The sequence below is a fragment of the Manis pentadactyla genome, chromosome 1, assembly GCF_030020395.1.
Source record: "Manis pentadactyla isolate mManPen7 chromosome 1, mManPen7.hap1, whole genome shotgun sequence".
NCBI classification, from domain to species: Eukaryota; Metazoa; Chordata; class Mammalia; order Pholidota; family Manidae; genus Manis; species Manis pentadactyla.
The window spans coordinates 99867976-99886912 of NC_080019.1; the positions used below are offsets into that span (position 1 = coordinate 99867976).

General features: G+C 39.9%; 1 protein-coding gene across 6 annotated transcripts in view; it reads right to left on the reverse strand.

Moving 5' to 3' along the window:
- GOLIM4 (golgi integral membrane protein 4) overlaps positions 1-18937 on the reverse strand; it is a 69317-nt gene that overhangs the window by 14985 nt on the left and 35395 nt on the right. For 3 of the 6 annotated variants that reach the window (XM_036898337.2, XM_036898334.2, XM_036898332.2), the window contains exons 2-11: positions 17045-17119; positions 15715-15764; positions 14125-14178; positions 12706-12856; positions 9133-9215; positions 8539-8622; positions 5281-5439; positions 2878-3210; positions 1156-1400; positions 629-711 (exon numbers count right to left, since the gene is read on the reverse strand). In XM_036898337.2, the coding sequence (XP_036754232.2) occupies positions 629-711; positions 1156-1400; positions 2878-3210; positions 5281-5439; positions 8539-8622; positions 9133-9215; positions 12706-12856; positions 14125-14178; positions 15715-15764; positions 17045-17119 (1317 nt within the window). The remainder of the gene's footprint in view (positions 1-628; positions 712-1155; positions 1401-2877; positions 3211-5280; positions 5440-8538; positions 8623-9132; positions 9216-12705; positions 12857-14124; positions 14179-15714; positions 15765-17044; positions 17120-18937) is intronic. The other 3 variants (XM_036898333.2, XM_036898336.2, XM_036898335.2) reach the window with 3 other exon arrangements.

The following is an 18937-nucleotide window of genomic DNA, read 5'->3' on the forward strand; positions in this document are numbered from 1 at the left end:
ACAAACTGTTTTCTAGTCTTACAGATAATGGAACAAAAGAGCTAAAAGTGCTGCACAGGGGGAACATAAGGAAAACAATTTCCTCACTGTAAGAGCTATAAAATATCAAAACAGGCTATGGAAAGAATTTGGGTAATCACCTTCCTGTAGATGCTTTAAAAAAAAAGATACATATCTAAGTGTCAGAGTTGCCAGAGATGGCTGCTTTACAGTTCTATTATCACAGTAAGCAATATCTGATGTTACATACCAAATACTCAGCATAAATGAAAGCTACTATTGACTTGATTTGAAAAACTTTTAAGGCCATGATACAAAGGCTTCTAAGGTAAGGAGAAAGTGTAGATGTTTCCCAAAGCATAAAAGTCCTATGATAATGTGTCAGAAATAACAATGCAGTATGCAAAAAGCTTAAACGATGGAAAAAATGCTAAGAGAAGATTATCCTGGACAATTTTGGCCACCAATGTGCCCTGCTTAGCAGGATTAAGAAAAACATAGTAACAACAACAAAGGACACAGTATACAAAGCTCCTGTTTATGTACTCAGTCACGCATACAACTCTGAGTTGGTATTACATATTACCAAGTAATTTTAGTAAAATATTCATCATCTAAGAAGTCTCACCACCTCCTTCCTCTTCCTGGATGCCCTGGTCCTCCGCTCCCTGAACAATATCATTATCCACAGCATCATAATGAGCTTGCTGCCTGCAAGAGACACAAACATTATCAATCCAGTGACAAATTAAGTGGTACAGTTTGACATAAGTCATTAATCTTCAAAGACAGTAATAAACAAAATTTTCAAGATTTTTTAATAATCCAGTTAAAAAAACTGATTCTATATTCCCAATATACTTTCAAAAGGTATCTTTAAAAAAGTATCTTTACAGTGATAAAGTTAGCACAAAACCTGACAGTTTATTTTGAGAACTAAACTAAGCTTGAATACCGAACACTTTTAAGCAGAAAAAAAAAAGTTTATTAACTTTAAAAATTAAATATTTGGAATTAAATTCTCCAGGAGTGCAGTTCTGCCTCAGCTCCGTGAGCAACACCAGACCCTCAAGTTCACGGCCGACGAACACACGGAGCTGCGCTGGCGGCTCGTGAACGCGAGCGGAGGGGCGTCCCGCGTCAGGGGAAGGCTACCGTGGCTGCTCCGGCCGCGGGCGGCCCTCGTCGCGCGCCGCCTGCCTCTGCGCCGCCATCGCTTTGGCAAGATGCTCCTGCCGCTGTCGCAGCAAGTGGCCCTGCAGCCTGTGCTGGTGCAGAGCCTCCTGGCGCTCTCGCAGCCGCTGGGCGTCCTCCGCCCGCCTCGCGGCCAGTCGCTGCTGCTCCAGCTGCTCCTCGTAGGGCGGCCGGAACCTGGTGACCGGCCTGGCGGAAGGATGCACCTGGGGAAGAGGGCCGGGGCTGAGCGAGGGCAGGCCGGCGCCCTGGCTGAGCCCCCACTTGTCTCCCGTGACCAACTCAGGAGGCAGGCTGCTTCACTAATACCTGCCCGTCGGGTGAACTGTGACTGTGCCTCGGGTCTGAGGCTGCCAGCCTCGGCACTCCTGCAACTCTCTGAATCACCGTTGGCTTCGGTCAGTAAACGGGCATCCTACTTTTGCTGGCATTTAGGCAGATTTTCAGTGTGCTCTCTCTTGTACGGAAAAGGGCACAACAGAGGAAATCACTTTGAACCGTAATTAAATTTACGTTGAAAAGGCTCTGCTCTAAGTGGGCAGTTGGTAACCTCATACTAATTGGGGCAGCTGGTGAGCTGAAGCTGTAGCTGAGGATTTTGCATGGAGTTCGCGACCTCGGGATGCGAATTAACTCCGGCAATGTATATACTAATCTCAGGCGAAGCACCGTCAAATTAGGCCGTAAAAGCAGAAAACCAGTTTCTTCCAAGAACAAGCAGCTTCTGCTGAAAGGGAAAGCTGACCCAGGAATTCTGAAACTCCGCGTCCCTGGGGGTTCCCCACCACTCACTCCTCCACCTCCCAGCTAACCTAAGGAAAAAGGGGGCCCGGCTGGCGGGGATTAAACCCCGTGGGAGTCAATTCTGATAAAATCTATAAAGGACACAAGACCGGGAGAGGTTTCCAGATGTTAACTTTGAAACATTGACTGCAACCACGGAGCCCTGAGCACCTGGAGGTCTCTGGGAGCCTGAGGCAAACCAGCCTTCAGAGTCGTGAGCGAAAGGCGGTCGGCTGCCATGTGGAGCCCTTGCAGCCGCCTATTAGGTGGTAGAAGAAAGGTACCCAGTTGCTCTCAGTGCTGCTTCAGGTTCTTCTTGTGTCATTTATAATAATGACGGGTGCTCTAAGAAAGGGAAGAGCCTCAACTATGTGAAAGGGGTGTGCTCAGTAGGAGGAGCTGAGCAGAGCCTGGCTAAACATGCTCGCTGAGTAACAACTGCCTTGAAGACAAATGTGCAAAAGCCAATGGACGGTAAGTGAACAGGGAGGAGGGGACTTCTGATCACAGAAAATGAGACGTTTCTTGGCCTCAGGATGCCCACAGGACTTGACAAGCTGCAGGACGCTGCCCAAGCTGGTGCTTGTTGCTTCTCCTGCTGATGAAGGGATGAGAGCCTGCGTCTCCCTCACTACACAGGACTGATAAAAAATACAATGCTTTTGCTTTTCCCTAATCATCTCTCTAGGTGTGTAAGCAGCTATGCTATTAATATTACAATATTACAATAGAAAACTTTAGTATGTGCATGTAACATTTAGTGAAATCACTCAAATATTATTTTAGAGACTGTCATCCATGGAGAGGTTTTTTCCGTTTAATTTTTAAAAACAAAGCCATGCTCACTATCCCAGCCAGCAAAATACAATCTCATTAGACCTGAAGTGGATGGCCTTGCACCTGAGCATGAGCATGCCCTTCCGGAAGGCTGGCTGTTTCTTTTTGTTCACGCTGTTCCTTCCACTCCCGCTCCTGCTCCTCGGGTGATGGATCATGTTCCTCCACGAGATGTTCGGCCTGCCCCACCTGCTCCATCGCCTCCTCTTCCAGGGCCTTTCTGTGCTCCTCTTCCACCTGATGCTCCTCGGGCTCTCTGGGTTCCACTCCTTGCTGGTTCAGCTCTGCTGGAGCCTGAAATTCTGCCTCCTTCTGGGTGGGAGGATAATGTTTTATTTCTTCTGTTCTTCCAGGAACTGCCGCATGCTTTTGCCACACGTCACTATGTCGAGACACCTAGGCCAAGCACATCACTGGAAATGACACTCTTCTACTTCAAAAGTAGTGACATTATTTATTTATTTACCATGTCTATGGGGTTACAACATAAGCAAAATCCTGGGGTCTAGAATATAGAGTCCTGACTGAAAAGTATGGCTGCAGTGGAGTCATTTAACTCTCCTCAACTGTGTAATCTCACCTATAAAATAGAGGTAACATAAACAAAATTTCATCTCGAAAGGAATACAGTATATAACCTAACAGTAAGGCCTCTAAGCAATCACATCTCAGTAGACCCTTCTCTCAAAAGCACTCTAATTTCTGTTCTGTTTTTCCTTAGAATAAAAAGGAACAAAAAAAACCTCACACTTCAAATAATGAAATGCTTACATCATTTTCTTCAAGTTTTGTTTTCAACAGTGATTTGAAAAGAGAATAAAAGCAAATTGAGGATGAGCTGGGTTTATTTTTTATTAGGCCCCCAAAAAGAATGCCTTTATTAATGGGCATCCATGTTAGCTAAAAGTAGAGCCCAATGAACCAGACAATATAATACTTTTAGTGTATTAAAGTAGTACTTCTTCATAAATCAGAAGTCTTTTGTAAATATTTTGTATTGTTAATACAGAAAACTCTGAATAGAGAAAAGATGTCTTTTTGCAGAGAACTCATCTTCTAAAACGGGTTGATGCAATCAGTTTTCCCTGCAAGTTGCAGAGATTTCTATGTGGTCCTCAATAATTAGAACAGAGACTATATGATATCAATAAGAACATCTGTCACTCTTGCCCCACCCCAACCTTCTTTATCAGAAAAATAACTTCCTTGGTCAGACTGCTCTCCTGTAATTGAGGTCAGTATGACACCCTCTGCTTAAATTGGCAGAAATATAACTGAGATGGTGTAATAAATTGTACAAATAAATAAACCAAGGAAAAAAGTCATTTGTCAGATATCTGAGGACAACTTTCAGAGATGTCTATTATACTAACGTTCTCAGGTACCTGTCAAGTTTGACATCACACTGCCCTGGCTTTATATGAAATATTTTTCTGAAGAGCCCTAAGTGCTTTCAAACACCTGTCATTCATCTCTACACCATCCCTATTAGAAAGGTTAGAGCACATAACTACTATCTCTACCTCACAGGTGGGAAAACTAAAGGTCTGAGCCATTAAGGGATGAGTCCAGTAAACTTGCAGTCAAACTAGAAGAGACACAGAACCTGTCTGTGAAGGAAAGCTCTGCACAAACGAAGACTCACATGAAGTCCACTCATATAAAGTGCATTATTCCCCTGAGATGGAAGCTTAGGGGATGTCTTCTCAAACATTCATCGTTGAACATAATTTTGTCAGGGAGAAAGGTAACCACACTTGCCATTTTTATTATATTTGTAATTACAAAAACAGTTTTGTAGGAATTAATGATAAGGAATGACATTACTTTTGATGTTCCACTTAAGAGATATTCTTAAGCAAGACTTAATTTTCATTAAAGAACAGGAATACAAAACTGGATTTAAGAGACTAGTCTTCATACCCTTGGTACTTTTATAAGGGCTTACTAATTCCAGTGTTGGCATGTTCTGTGACGACCTAGCGCTGCAGCAAGTTCAACTACATTATCAACTGTAACAGTTGAGTGGACTGGTGGTCACATAATACCTTCATGCTCACTTAACTTTCTCACTCTACCCAAATAAACAAAAAAAAGTTAAGAGCTCAGACACAACAGCTTCTTTAAAAAAATTAACTCATATGAATAGACAAAGCCAGTAAAGTCTTTCCTAGAAAATACTAGAGCAGTCATTCTCAAAATGTGCTCCCCTGGCCAGCTGCATCAGTTAGAAATGCAGATCCTCAGGCCTGACCCCCAATAACTGAATTGGAAGCTCTGGGCTGGAGCCCAGCTATCTGTGTTTTAACAGCCCTGCTGAGGACTCTGATGTTTGAGAACCAAACACTCTAAAGCTTGAGAAACACTCTTCTGAAGAAAGAGTTGGCAATATTTAGAGCAGTTCACCTGATGACAGCTTGACGGGGACAGTGATGTGACCACAGATTACCAGTTCACGCCTCTTACCTCCCGTGGCTCGCCTGCTGGCCTCTCCCTTGCTGTGCTTTCACCTGGTGGAGAATGTGCCACCTGGGTAACATTCTGCTGCTCCACTTGTTCTGGTTTTCGAAAGCTTGGAATCCTATTCAGAGTATCTTTCAGTTGTTTATATTCTGCAACTTGAGTCTGATATAAATTGGATGCAAATTGTACAATTTGAGAGGGAAAGAGATTATCACTCATGGATGGGCACTAGAGGTCACTGGAAAACTAGACAAAAATATTATACTTAATAAAAACTAGGAAAAATATACAAATTTTTTGCATGCATTAGTTATTCTTACTTGGACATGCTTAAATTTTTAAGCACATGCAGATTAGAATTAGAATTAAAGGGACAGAGAAAAAAATGTCTAAGACAGATGTTAGTTTCTCATGCTGCATTAAACAAAATCAGAATTTTTATAAACAACTTTCTAGTATAAATGTTATTAAAAGGCAGCTATGCAATCAGTTTTATAGCATTAAAAACAATTAAAAATTGACATAATTATACAGGTGCAGATATACCAATATGGTCTGAGTAACATTTTTCAGTGGAAATAAATAAGTTTAAAATAAATAACTGAATATATATACACACACAAAATCACTCAGACAACCCTCTTTCTCCAGTCAACTTGTGTCCAGTAGGGTCCTTTACTCTCCAAAAAGCTTCAGGCATTGTGCTCTGTGGTTTTTTGAAAGCCATGGCATAGGCATGCAATGAGGCTGGATTTGTACTCCGCAAGTCTGAATGTCCTTTCCTTCCAAAGCGATAAAGGCAGTAATGTAGGTATAAGACTGTAATATATTCATCCAGGTGCATCTGTGTGTATGTGTATACATGTGTAATATCTTTAATATAAAGGGCTAGAAGGGCAGAAAACAAATCAAATACCTCAACTAAGAAAATAATAGACACTATTTCTACTTAGATCATCATATGCACCAACAATGTTATCCTAAAACAGAAATGCTGTGTGTGTAAATACACACAGAGAACACAGAAACCTCTTCTGAACCAGCTTCCCAGATGGGGCTGCGCCCCTCCGCATGTGCAGCAGAGCAGGTGACTAGATCCCACTGCCACAGCCATGCACCCGGAAACAGTACTCTTCCACCCCAAGGAAGGGGGGGCCTTTTTGTCTTTTTCTAATTCACACAAAGGTGAAGAAGTCTGTTTACTAAATATGACTCAGGGGGAGTGCTTCTTTATATAATTTGTACAAAGGTGTGCCATACAGTGAGCAGTGGGCCTTATCCCAGAAATCTCTCAAGACATTTACAAAGCAACTCTGGAGGTCAAAGAAAAAAACAAAAGATATGCACATAATGATACTTTTAATAAAATAAATATGAAGAATAAGCAAACCTTAATTCTAGCTTTTCTTCTCTCTCTTCCTGCTAAATACATAATCTTTGAAGGCAGTAATGTGTGGTTCTCTAATATTAATAAGCATTAAGAATCATGAAGGGATTTTTAAAAATGCTGTCTTTTGGGCCCCAACCCTAGAAATTAAAACTCAGTAGGCCTGGGGCAAGGCCCAGATAACTGTGAGGCAGGGAACTTTCCAAAAACACCAGCTTAAGAGTTAAGCATTATTTTGATAATCTTGGGCTGTTTTATTTCCCTTTGACCTCACTTTATTTAGTTATAAAAAGATCCTAATATTGTATAACTCAGTAGGTTGTGAATATTGAATAAAATTCTGTACATAAAGTTCTTGTAATAATCCCTGACCGATTGGAAACTCTCAAATTTTATTCTGTTCTTGCTCTCTCCTCCCTCAAATACATTTAAAAATCAAGCTGTCAAGACAGAATCTCGTAAAGTGATTTACATAAGCTATAGAGATGCCTGAAACAGCATTTGTTTTCTAAGGAAATCCAGGAAAAGTTGTACTATCGGGATTAGAGGTGGGACTCTGAGGAAGTACTGCACCTAGTTCTGGCATAACTATTTAAAAAAAAAAGACAACTTCAACTTTCTCAAAAGAGCAAAAAAGATATTTAAAGAAACACAAAACTCTATGTTAGTTAAATAAAAATTTTTCTATTACAAACCTTGTCAGCAGTACTCAGTGTGCTTACTATAGAATTTGGCTTTGGTCAGTCCATCAATTATTTTACTTATATTCCTCTGGATTTTCGAACTGTTGCTTATTCTAAAATTTATGGCCATGAGAGCACAGAGAATATTCACATTGGTTGTCACATTTTTCAGTGTGAAAAACAGTGTAAATAACAGTACTTGGAAAAACTTTATAAAGGTGGTTTTTGAATGAAATAACCTCCTCTAAAATCAATTTAATTTGTACACAAATAAAACAGGAGCACACAGCTACAGTGTCAGAGGGAGCTGGCCAATCCCGGACAGGCTTGAAGGGAGAGCCCACAAACACAGCTGCTGTAGCCTCTGAGATGGGTCAGGGCCCAGCATTTCACACTTCTAATAATTTTATAAAGACAAAAAGTAATCCAGGGTCTCCCTATGAGGACAGGTAGTTGCTTTTCCTTTTCCCCTTTCTCTTAATTCTTTCAGAAGAAAAGGAAGTCCTACTGGCCAAGCTAGCTGTTCCTATTCCTTTGCTTCTGCCTGAAAGCTGTAAACACTCAGTATGGTATTGCTTTATTTAGTAAGTTCTCCAGCATTTGCATTTGTTCATTTGTTCATTCAGCAAATATCTTCTGTGGGCCTGCCTTGTGCCAGGGACTGAATTTTTCCAGGCTTTGAACAAATGGAATTTACAACTCTTGTTTTTCTGTCTGTATTCCCATGAGGTGTCTTATTTCCTGTGACCTGACCAAACACATAATAAGCCTAGTCCCAAAAGGCGTGTGTGTAGGCTGAAATGCGGGGGGCACAGGAGGGAGGGAGGCAAGCAAAGGTCTGACTAATTTATTTAGGTAGCCAGCATCATAAAATCCTATAGATCCTATACGAAGTATCACCACAGGTCAGAGAGGGGCCAAAGATCGTATGTATGGTGTGATTTCTGTGATTTAGACTACATGGAGGGCTGGTAAAGGGTAGAAACAGTCCTATGCACCCTGAAGCAAAACATAATCAAAGATTTATTTAATATTCTCTTGATTGAATTTTTAAAGCATGCATGATCATCAGGATCAGGATAGGTCCGTCCTAGGGAATTCACCGCAGGTGGGCCTGTCAGAGACTGCATGCACAAAGGCATTCAGAGCGGTTAGGCAGACTTGAAAGAGAGAGGCTGCCACCCTTCTAACCTGCGCGGCAGCCAGCGCACTCTTGTGGTCCTCCAGAGTCACTGCAAGTCGTTCATGCTCGGAGAGTAAATTCTTGTGCTGTTGCTACATAAAAAAGGATTTGATGTGTTGAGATTGAACGTTCTAAGATAAATTCTTCTTCGGCCGACAGTGGGGTGACCACCCTGATGTAGTGCGCTTGCTTCTTGTTATGGCAGCATTTGTTAAGTTAAAACCTACCGCAGAGATACTGCGATTCATGTGCTATTCCAGAACCTAAATGGGGCCGCCCAAATACCACAATTGCGACAACGAAATCAAAAGCAAAGAAGCAAATCTTTCATTATTAATAAACCTTGGCAAATAAAAAGCTTATGAAAATGTAACCGTGTAGCTTAAGAATCATTTAGGTACCAATGGAAACGTTTGCATTTTCAGACCACCTTCAGCTTACAATGAAAAAGTGGTAGAAGTATTGGGCACACTCCAGGTTATGCAAAGCCCAAAACAACAATGTGGATTTGTAAAGCACAGAATTAAGGAATGACCTTTAAAGTCATTCTGCAAAGTGAAGCAGGCAAACGCCGCACAGTCAAACACTTGGTGGCACTTTACCTTGACGTCTTGAAGCTGTGTATGTATGTCTTGGTGCGCTTTCCTTAGTTGTCTATTCTCTTCTCTCAAATTGTACACAGTTTCTATTTTTAAAAAAGAAAAATCACCCATAAAGTCTTGAGATTTTCAAGCTTTCAATTCTATTCTCTTCATATCTAAAGCTTGTTTTAGGATTTGTTTTGCACTTTGACAGTATAATGTGCCGAACTGACAAGGATTCGTAACTTGGGGATGTGGTATCGATTCAGCTGGACATCCCAATACAATCTGATTTAGTTGTTTGAATACTTTAAAGCAAGCTACACAATATAGAAGTATAGAAATTGAGGATTATGAATTAAGCAGGAGTAACAATGAAATATTTCTGTTAATAAGCAAGCCCTTAGGAGTAAGATGTAATGGGCTGGGGTAGTCTAAGATTGTAGTCTCTTCGCAAATTAAAAACAAAGTTATCAAAAAGTACAGATCCTATTTCTCACAGCATGAATAACTTCCACAGACTCCAAAAGGTATTTCAATTACGAAGGCAACTCAAGAAATAAAGGGAAGGAAGGAGGGAGAAGGGGAGTAGGGGGGAGAGCGGGAAAGAGAGAGAGAGAGAGAAACCCATTTACCTGCTGAAAAATTCCAAATATATTTTCCTTCTCCTATCACTGTGCTCTTGACTGACCTAAATCCTCATTCTAATAGCTATAGAACAGCTCTTCCCAGGGCTACAATGTGAGACTACAGCTAGAAGAGTCAAGTCCTAAAACCTCCCTAATCTCAAACTCTATTGTTAACAGAACAACTGCTGTGCCTTTAAAGATTCCAGACCCACCTCACTTAACCTCTTGTTTTTTTCTCATATCCCTGTATCTGGACATTAGATGTTTTATGACAGCTCCTGGGATGAACCTAAATCACAAACTTTTTTTTGCCTCTGCAGTGTTGGTTTATACAGTATCTTCTCTACATTTGAATAGCTGTCACCATTTCTAAATCAAGAATCTGGGTTTGATAAAATTGGCAAAACAAAGCCAATTCTCATGTGACAACACTCAGCAGAAGCTGAATGGTGGCAGGGTGACAATATGTTTTTCAGTGGGAGAAACTTTTGCAAGTGAAAGGGGATACTGTTAATAATTATGCTGAGACAGCAGGTATAAACCTAGATGGTGCCAGGCAAACTGTCCCTAAGTGGTAGTCACCTGCTACAGGCAAATCTCTAATTCTCTACTGTGGTACTCAGCACAGAAGGGAAATGCCCATCCTATTTTCTGTTCACTGCACTCCTTTTCAGTCCATGCCTGATCCCTGGGCATTAGATTGGTGACTGGGTTAGGGAAGAGATCAAAACAAAATGGGAAATGTGACTGGGGTGTTCACCTACAGGAAATAATGGATTTTCTCAAAGGTCAACACAGGATGCCACTGGGCATCTAAGGGAAGTAGTGTGTCATTGGCTGCTTGGGGCTTCAGTGTACACACACACAGTTACTTGAAATACCCAAACTTCATTAGTTTTTAAAGGAATTTCAGAGAATAAACTAAATGGCAGTGGCTCCCATGCCTTTGCCCTATTACCCTTAAGTTATTTAATTTTAGGAGACCTCATTTCTTCATTGTTAGATTAGGCTAAATACAATGCCTACCTTACAGGTTGTTATGAGAATTAAATAACTTAAGAGTTTCACCAGGTACTGGCATATAGTAAACATTTATTGTTAGCTATTATAACAATAATGAAAAGAATAATTATCTAAGCTTACATGCTCTCAGCTCCTCTCCCTAGGAATCCTGAATTATTCTCTCTCATACCACACTGAATACCTATGACTACTTGGACTATACACCTTAGTTTGCCCCTGCTGACCTGCATCTATTGCAATATGCTTTAAGTTATTTACTCCTCTAAGCTTTTCTCAAGGATCATAATCAAACAAAAGGGCTGATGTGAAAATTGCTTATAAAAGTGTCATCAAGGCATTGTCACACTCTGTTAAGATCTGAGAAATTTCTCCAAAAAAATAATTGGTACCAGAAGAACTGTCCTCTCTCTCACCCTTTCTCTACTACTCTCTGACTCTCTCTCTGCCTCTGCCTCTGCTTCTGTCTCTGTCCCTCCCTCACACGCACCCTCAAGGTATAGGTATATTCTCTTTTTCAGATGATAACTTACCTCTTTTGTTCTGGGAACCAAGAAGTTCAGACCAGGTTACAAGGCTTGAATTATCTTAGTATCAGAACTCACATGGCATAAGTCCTCCTATTTTCCATTGTCCTAATGTCTTACTTCCATATATAATTTGTTAAAATTTTATAATAAATGGACTTTGTTTTGAAGAAAGGAGTAAATATAGAGTAAGCATAAGAAAACATGCTTTACCCTACCTTTGTAAGGATAGGATACCTTTCTCTGATTTGTTACCTTAACAACCCTTCACCACCTGCCATATAACCAACAAGCCACAGCGCCTACAGTCTACATCTCTTGGGTATCATCTGCTGACACCCGGCCAACTCTATCAAGACCACCTTAATCCTTTGTAAACTGCCTCAATAGCTATTTAACTCCCATGTGCCTTGTTGTTGTAACTTATTATTTTGAAGTAATTATAAACAAAACATTGCAAAAAAATTATGGAGAAGTCCAAAGTACCTATCAATGAGCTTCCCTCTATGATACCATCTTATACATAATCAGGAAATTATTTGGAACAGTACAGTTAACTTGAATATAGACCTTACTTGGATTTCACCACTACTTTTGCAAGCACCATGTACTTTTTAAACCAATTCTCACACTTTAAACTTTTTAACACCTGAATAGGGGACTGTAGAATACACTATTTTCCTTTTCCAAAACTCACATGCGCTAAGAGAAATGATACATTTTGTTCCACATTACTATCAAAGTACTTGATTCTCATATTGATGGCAGTTACTACATAAGAAGGTTTACATGTACCACTAACCATTTTAGGTGTTCTACATGAATTATTTAATTCTCACACCAACCCTAAAAGAGGTTGATACTTTTTATACGTATCCCAATTTTACAGATGTAGACATTTGAAGCCTGTGGTGATTACACAACTCACCTGTGGTCATATAAGTAGAACTCGAAGAGGACAAGTTGACCAGGGCAGTCTAGAGCCTGAGCTTTTCAAAGCTACTATTAATAATCAACAGAGTGTCTTTGTGGTACCTTGGAGACGTGGTAATGCATGAGGCAATCTTTGATCATTACAATGACTGGGGAGCATTGATGGCATTTTGTGGGCAGGGGTCAGAGATACTAAATGTTCCACAATGCACATAAAATAGAGAACTAGAACTGTCTTGCCCAACTTGGCCAAAGTGATTTGTAGAGAAACACTATATATTCTATTCTGCTTCCCTAAACCAAACCAAACAGATAAGGATAAATATGAAATTGCTATGAAGAAATAAGTGGCTGGTAAAGGACCACATGATAAATGTAAATCAATCACCATGCAAAAAAAACCAAAACAAAAGTCTATTGTTCTATTGAAACATTAATATGCGTACTTATTTCCATATACACAAGCTAATTAGATTTCCAAATACCTTTTAGCTTAGAAAGTTCTTGTTCTTTCTCTTGCTGCAGCTGCAGGTATTTCTGTTTGTGGTCATTAAATGTCCTACTGAAGTCTTCTCCTTGTTTGCGATGTTCGTCTTCCAAATTGCTGTGCTGTTTCTTTAGCTCCTCGTGTTGACTCTGCAAAGATGAACACTTGAGCAGAGGTGCCCATTTTCTAAATTGTGCCAGAGTCTAAGTTACCTCTTGAGAGTCTTGCCTTTCTGTCACAAGGAAGGCCAAATGAAGAAGCAGGCTTTCCTCAGTTGCTTTTAATTTGTACAGATGCCTCCACTTCCCTTTACCTTTTAAATATTTGGGATTGTGGCCAAAAATAGTTTTCTCCTTAATTTTAACATCAATGGGAACAATAAGAAGTTAAAAGTTAGCATGAGAGATGGAAAAGGAAGGGACCTGGGGACATTCCCAGGGACTGAAATTACTATGGAAACAAGGTAATGCTAAGGAAACAATGATTCCTCCACAGATATCCTGGACTTCCACATACAATCTAATGTTTTCCCAGCAACATTTCTTATTTCCCTTTTTTGATTTTCAGCAAAATCCTGGTGACTCAATTAAAGAAGAAGAAAAAGAAATACTCTTTTCCCTTTTCGGAAAGTAACAAATTTTTTATAGAATGATTCTTACATAACTTACTCCTGCTTATAATACTCTGCTGTAACCACTATCTAGATACATTCTAGTCTCTAAATACTTTATGTGAATGAATGGTCTGCTTCGATTTCTTGGTAACAGGAAAGGTTCTGGTTTCTATAAAATGCACTTGCCCCTCTGATAAAGGAGGAAAGCCAGCATCAAACAAAAAGCTGGGGGCTGGCAGGGTGGAGATCACGGCATGGTTTTCCTGTTGGGCAGATGCATAATGACATGCTACTCATCTCTTCTAGCTTGAAAGAAGTAAGAAATCTCTCTCCTTTTAAAAAGTCTTTCTGACACACAGTAATGAGTTCTACACAAGAACCAAGGAAGGGGAATCTTTAAATATAAATTGTGTTCCTCTAGTAGGTAAAAGAACACATGAACTATCAATAACAGAAAGCACTTTAATAATTTTACTTTCTCCAGTGTGTCTAAAAGAAGGAATCTAAGAAAAAAGACTGTAAGAAATTAAACAAAAAAGAAAACAATCAAAAAGCCTTAAATAATAAAGAGAAGAATGAAATAAAAAAATTAGATAACCAGAGAGCCTGACTAGTAGGAAAATGTGTAATATGCTTTGTTAATTGGATAATAAATATGATGGGGCATTACAATTCTATATCTTTTAAGTCAAATAACACTATAATATACCATATTACAATACAAATTAACTTTCTGTAAAATTTGCTTAATTGCTTAAATTACTTAGTTCATTCATTCATGAAGAAGAACTTTAAATTACTCACTTTTAACATCTGATGTTGCACATTTAACGCACTATATCTACTATTGGAATCTTGCTGTAAATTGAAAAGAAAATAGTTAACACAAAGATAACAAATCTGGCTCTCTTGCCAACCACAACTTACAGCTCTTAATGGAACAATTGCATTTATTTACTTGTATGTCAGCTAAAATGAATCCCAAGGTTGAATCATTCCTATACATTGGCTAGATTTTCATAATGACAAAGCAGAACATGAAATCATAAAACAGTAGCTTGACAGGGTTCTCGGAGACAATTTACTTCCACTCTCATACTGAGAACTGAGGGCCAGACACATGGGGGACCTGGTCTTGAGACATAATCACAGCGTGTGGTTAATACATTGTGCCAGGTGCTCCAAGGGGAAGAGGGGAGGAGAGGTGAAGAGCTAGGACCAGGCCTTGCCAGCTTAGCATGGCTTAAGGGAGGGGAGAGAAAGGTGCTTTATTTCCCTGAGCTTCGGTGGGTAAGAAATTCTACATATATTACTTTGCTCCAGTGAGACTCTATTTCGAAGAGTGAGAAACAGAAGGGGTAAGGACAGGCCAAGGGCAAGCATTTCCTTTAGTGACAGAGCCAGACTGACACTTGAGCCTGAGGCAGCAGCTGCACTCCTGGTCCAGTAAGGTGTCTTGGTGAGCAGCTGGAGCACTGACTGCACTGTGGACCTCACAAAGTCCACAGTCCTGGGCAGCCATAAGCAGTCAGTGTACAAGACACCTGGCAGTTTTCTCTCCCCACAGTGTGTTGTTCTATATTATACACCACACTCCTTGCTTTTACCCCAACGCCAGCACAAGTAAAATCACTTTTTCCGTATTTTTACAACTTCTAAAATGAACTGGATTTTTGCCTTATTACTTTATTTCACTGCTTTACTTCTGTATTTTAGTTTAAGAAAATTAGATTGTAAAACTCACAACAAAATGCATGCAGTTTTGGTTAGGCCTTTTAAAAGCAGGTAGAGGTAAAAGCTGACAGCCTCCTCACTATCCAAGGAATGGACTCTTCTCATTTTAATATTCCCAAATGCCAATGTTTTATCCAACTAATGCTTACATATTTTTCTTAGAGTAAAAGCTCATTTTTCTCCAGTTAATTTGGACTTAAAAAATTTTGTAAATACCACTATCATTCATTCTTTCATTCATTCATTCCACAAATGTTTTTGAATGCTGACTCTAGGCCAGGTACTGTCCTACAGGGTAGTGTCTGTGGAAATAACAGTAATGTTATGCAAGGGCAAACCAGATACACATCACATTCTCTAGAAAAGGGAGAATACAAAGGAACAAATAAATACAAATAATCTTCTCTTTGTTTCTGAACTTTAGGCTATTCCCAATATTTATCACTACTATTAAAATGTGATAAATAAAGGCAGGTTTTAACAGAACAATTTTTAAGGTCTTCCTCCTGGAATTTTTGTAGGAAAGAAACAGAGAGAGAGGTAGAGTTTTGGCCCTACAATCATAATGATCAACAGAGTAAGATATTTTACAAATACATTTCCCTCTTCTTCAAGTTTCATGAAATAAAAAAAAAAATAAGGTAAAAAAAAAAAACTTACCCTTCCTTTATTTAGTGTTTCTTGTGCTTCTAACTTATAAACAAGGAAATCTAGGAAATGCAAAATAGAAAAAATAGAGTGTAAGTTAACTCACTGTGAAATTTTTAATCATCTAAAGGAACAAAGGAAACTGCTCAGACTTGCAAAATATTTTAGGTGTAAAAGAATCTTGGTAATTTATATATTTTATTTTGCCTCAACACTTCAGAAAGGGTTGAAAAGACTATACAATTTTTCTTTTTACCTTAAAGCTATAAATTCTGCATCAACAAAAAATTCATATTATAACCGATTAAGTGAATTTAGAACGTGCACTCTGTGGTTAATTCTCAAAATTAAGGAGGAAAAAAACATAAAACACATCGAAAGACAGAGATGATTTATTATAGTCCACTAGATGGCGGACTAAAATCATCAGGACGTGAAAAGAGAAATCAAGCCGTGGAAGCCATCATTAATGCTATGAAAGTTTTATTATCCACTAGATGGCTCTATAAAATCAATCTGCATTTGAAGACAAGAAAAATTCAAATACTAACAAAACACTTTAATGATGTTCAGCTGCTCTTCTTCACACAGGCTTACTCCAAGGGTCAGTAAGCATCCTAACACACAATGCCTCTGTTCTCCCCCTTCCACACCACACCAAGGTGACCTACCTTAAATCTCAAGATTTATCACAAAACATGAATAAATAAATAAAAGTAAAACTGCAGATCATTTCAAATTACAAACCTATGCTTTATAGGAAAATTCTGGCAAAAATCAATTGCATTGCCTAATGCCTGTGCTAAGTGTTAATTTTTTAAACTGAACCAATAGGCTGTGCCAGTAAAAGCCTTTATAAGATAAAAACAACCGCATAACCTAAAAGACACCATACAATGTGATCAATTATGGTATAAGTGTGTATATATATATACACATACATATAAGTGCATGTGTATATACAAAATTTGTTATATTCTGGATATCACACACTGTTACTTCCTGTGGATATCTGTGGACAGAAGTTGCAGGTTTGAGGTAATGTCCGTCTGTAATATTCAGATGAAAAGCTGTTTGTTATTTCTGAAATATTTTGTATGACCAATCTACAAACTACCTCAAGGTGGCACAAGCTGAATGAAAGATTCTAGATCTTGGGAAGGAATTATTTTATTGTACAATGCATAACATACTGCTTGACTTTTTCTGTCCACTTATAAAACTGGCTTAGGGAGAAGCTGAGAAATTTCTTAGCAAAAAAAAAAACCACTAAAGTAAGTATATAATGCTTCAAAGAAGAGTATGATAAAAATACAAGACACAAATAATATTATATATTTACCTTCCTTTGCTTTCTTATGCTCAAGTCTTTCCTTTTGCAAGGATTTCTCTAATCTTGATCTGTGTTCATACACAACTGGAAAAAAAAAGTGAAAATTTGTCTCCAAAGAATTAGAAATTCTAAAGTAAAATTAACTTCAGTTTTCAAAACAGGAGGAAAACAGTTTAGGGTCTTCTCAGAATTAAAATTAAAATGGATGTATTTAGAAGTTCCACATTCTGAGTGAAAAACAGACACAAGAATAGACCTAATTGTGGGCTGACTCCTCTACAGGAAGCCCTTTATAGAACCAATATGCTGGTAGAGGTTTCCACCTGCTTTGCCAGCTCCTTTTTCTTCTCTTGCCTCTTAAATGCGAATGTTTCTATGAGGTTCCATGTCTCGTCTCACGCAAACGTGTCCACTCTCCCAACTTCAACCACCATCCATCCACACAGCATTTACCCCCGTGTCTGTATCTCCAGCTCCCACCTCTCTTTAGTACTAGAATAGTATTTCTAAAGCTGACAGGGTTTTCTTCCTAGATATCCCGTAAGTACTGCCAAGTCAACATTATCTGAATCTGAATCAAGGTTTCTCAGACCGGCGAGGAAGCCCCAGCAGCATACCACTGGGAGTAAAGAGGAGAGAGTGTATTCCCCAGTGTCAAGGGAAACGCAGGTGACAGAGCCACAGAGATGAAGGCGGGAGGGGCTCCCCAAAGCACCTATAAATGCGCCCATGAAAGAACCAGTCAGGTTTACAACTGCCATGGCAAGAAACCAATAGCAAACTGGTGTCATTGCTGTTTAAGACCCTCCTGCAGTTTATCATCCCTACCTACCCAGTCTATTCTGAAGAAGCCAGAGTTGCCTGGTGAGTGGGGAGGAAGAGTATGTGTGGCAGGGAGCAAATAGGGAAAAGCAGCCCCTCAGAACTTTCTCCCCTACTGAAGGCTTCCCCCCTACAGCAAATGGGCTGGGAGTGAGGGAGAAGCTATACCCGGGGATGCATCAAATATGCATTAGTATGCTGGATATGTACTAGTACAAAATATGTATCGAGTTCTTTAGTACTGGACCAGACGTGATACTTACTAAACCAAGACTATGTTTACCATTAAAATTACTGAAACTTTTTTTTCAATCTGAGAGAAGCCAAGAGGCAGCCAAATCTGTCTGAGATTTCATCCAGGGACAGAAAATCCAGCCCCACAAAGTGGTCTGGACAAGCAATGACGGGAGAGGAGAGGAGAGCCAAGTCACTCTCTGATGCACCCTGTGAGCCCAGTTTGCTCAGCACTGTGGTCACATATGAGTCATTCCCTGGCAAGCTACGCCAAACGTGTCGTTTGATTCTTTTACCAGGCCCCGGCTCCCCGTGGCTACCTAAGACACAAATCAACTGTCAATCACTGTCTCACCACGTACAGTATGTACAATTGCCCACACTACTGGCCATCCAAAGGTGCTACAGTCACAGCAACACCCCTCTCCCTGCTACAACCCTTGCTGCTTGAAGGGGTGCCTGCTCCCACTTCCTGCCTTTGCCTCATGGTCACAGATGCCAGTTGCCAGCTACTGCTGCCCTCCTTCCAACATGGCCGTCATCTCCTGGGTCCCCCACCTTCTCCCCAAACTGTAACTCTCACCTTGTCATCTCCTATGAGCCTTCCATTCCCAGGGCTCCCTCTACGGCTCCCACAGTCCCTACCTGTCCTTGCATCTCTGTTCACAGCTTCTAGAATGCCTGCCACCACCCACACTGGTATGGTGTCATCCCTGAGAGGCATGCCACCCCTCTCTCCTCTTACCCCTCATTCTCAGCCTCCCACTAGTCATCACAATAATCCCTGCTCCCATCCCTTTGTTCAACAGGTCCCTACTCTATTCATCAGATGACCATTTTATCCCT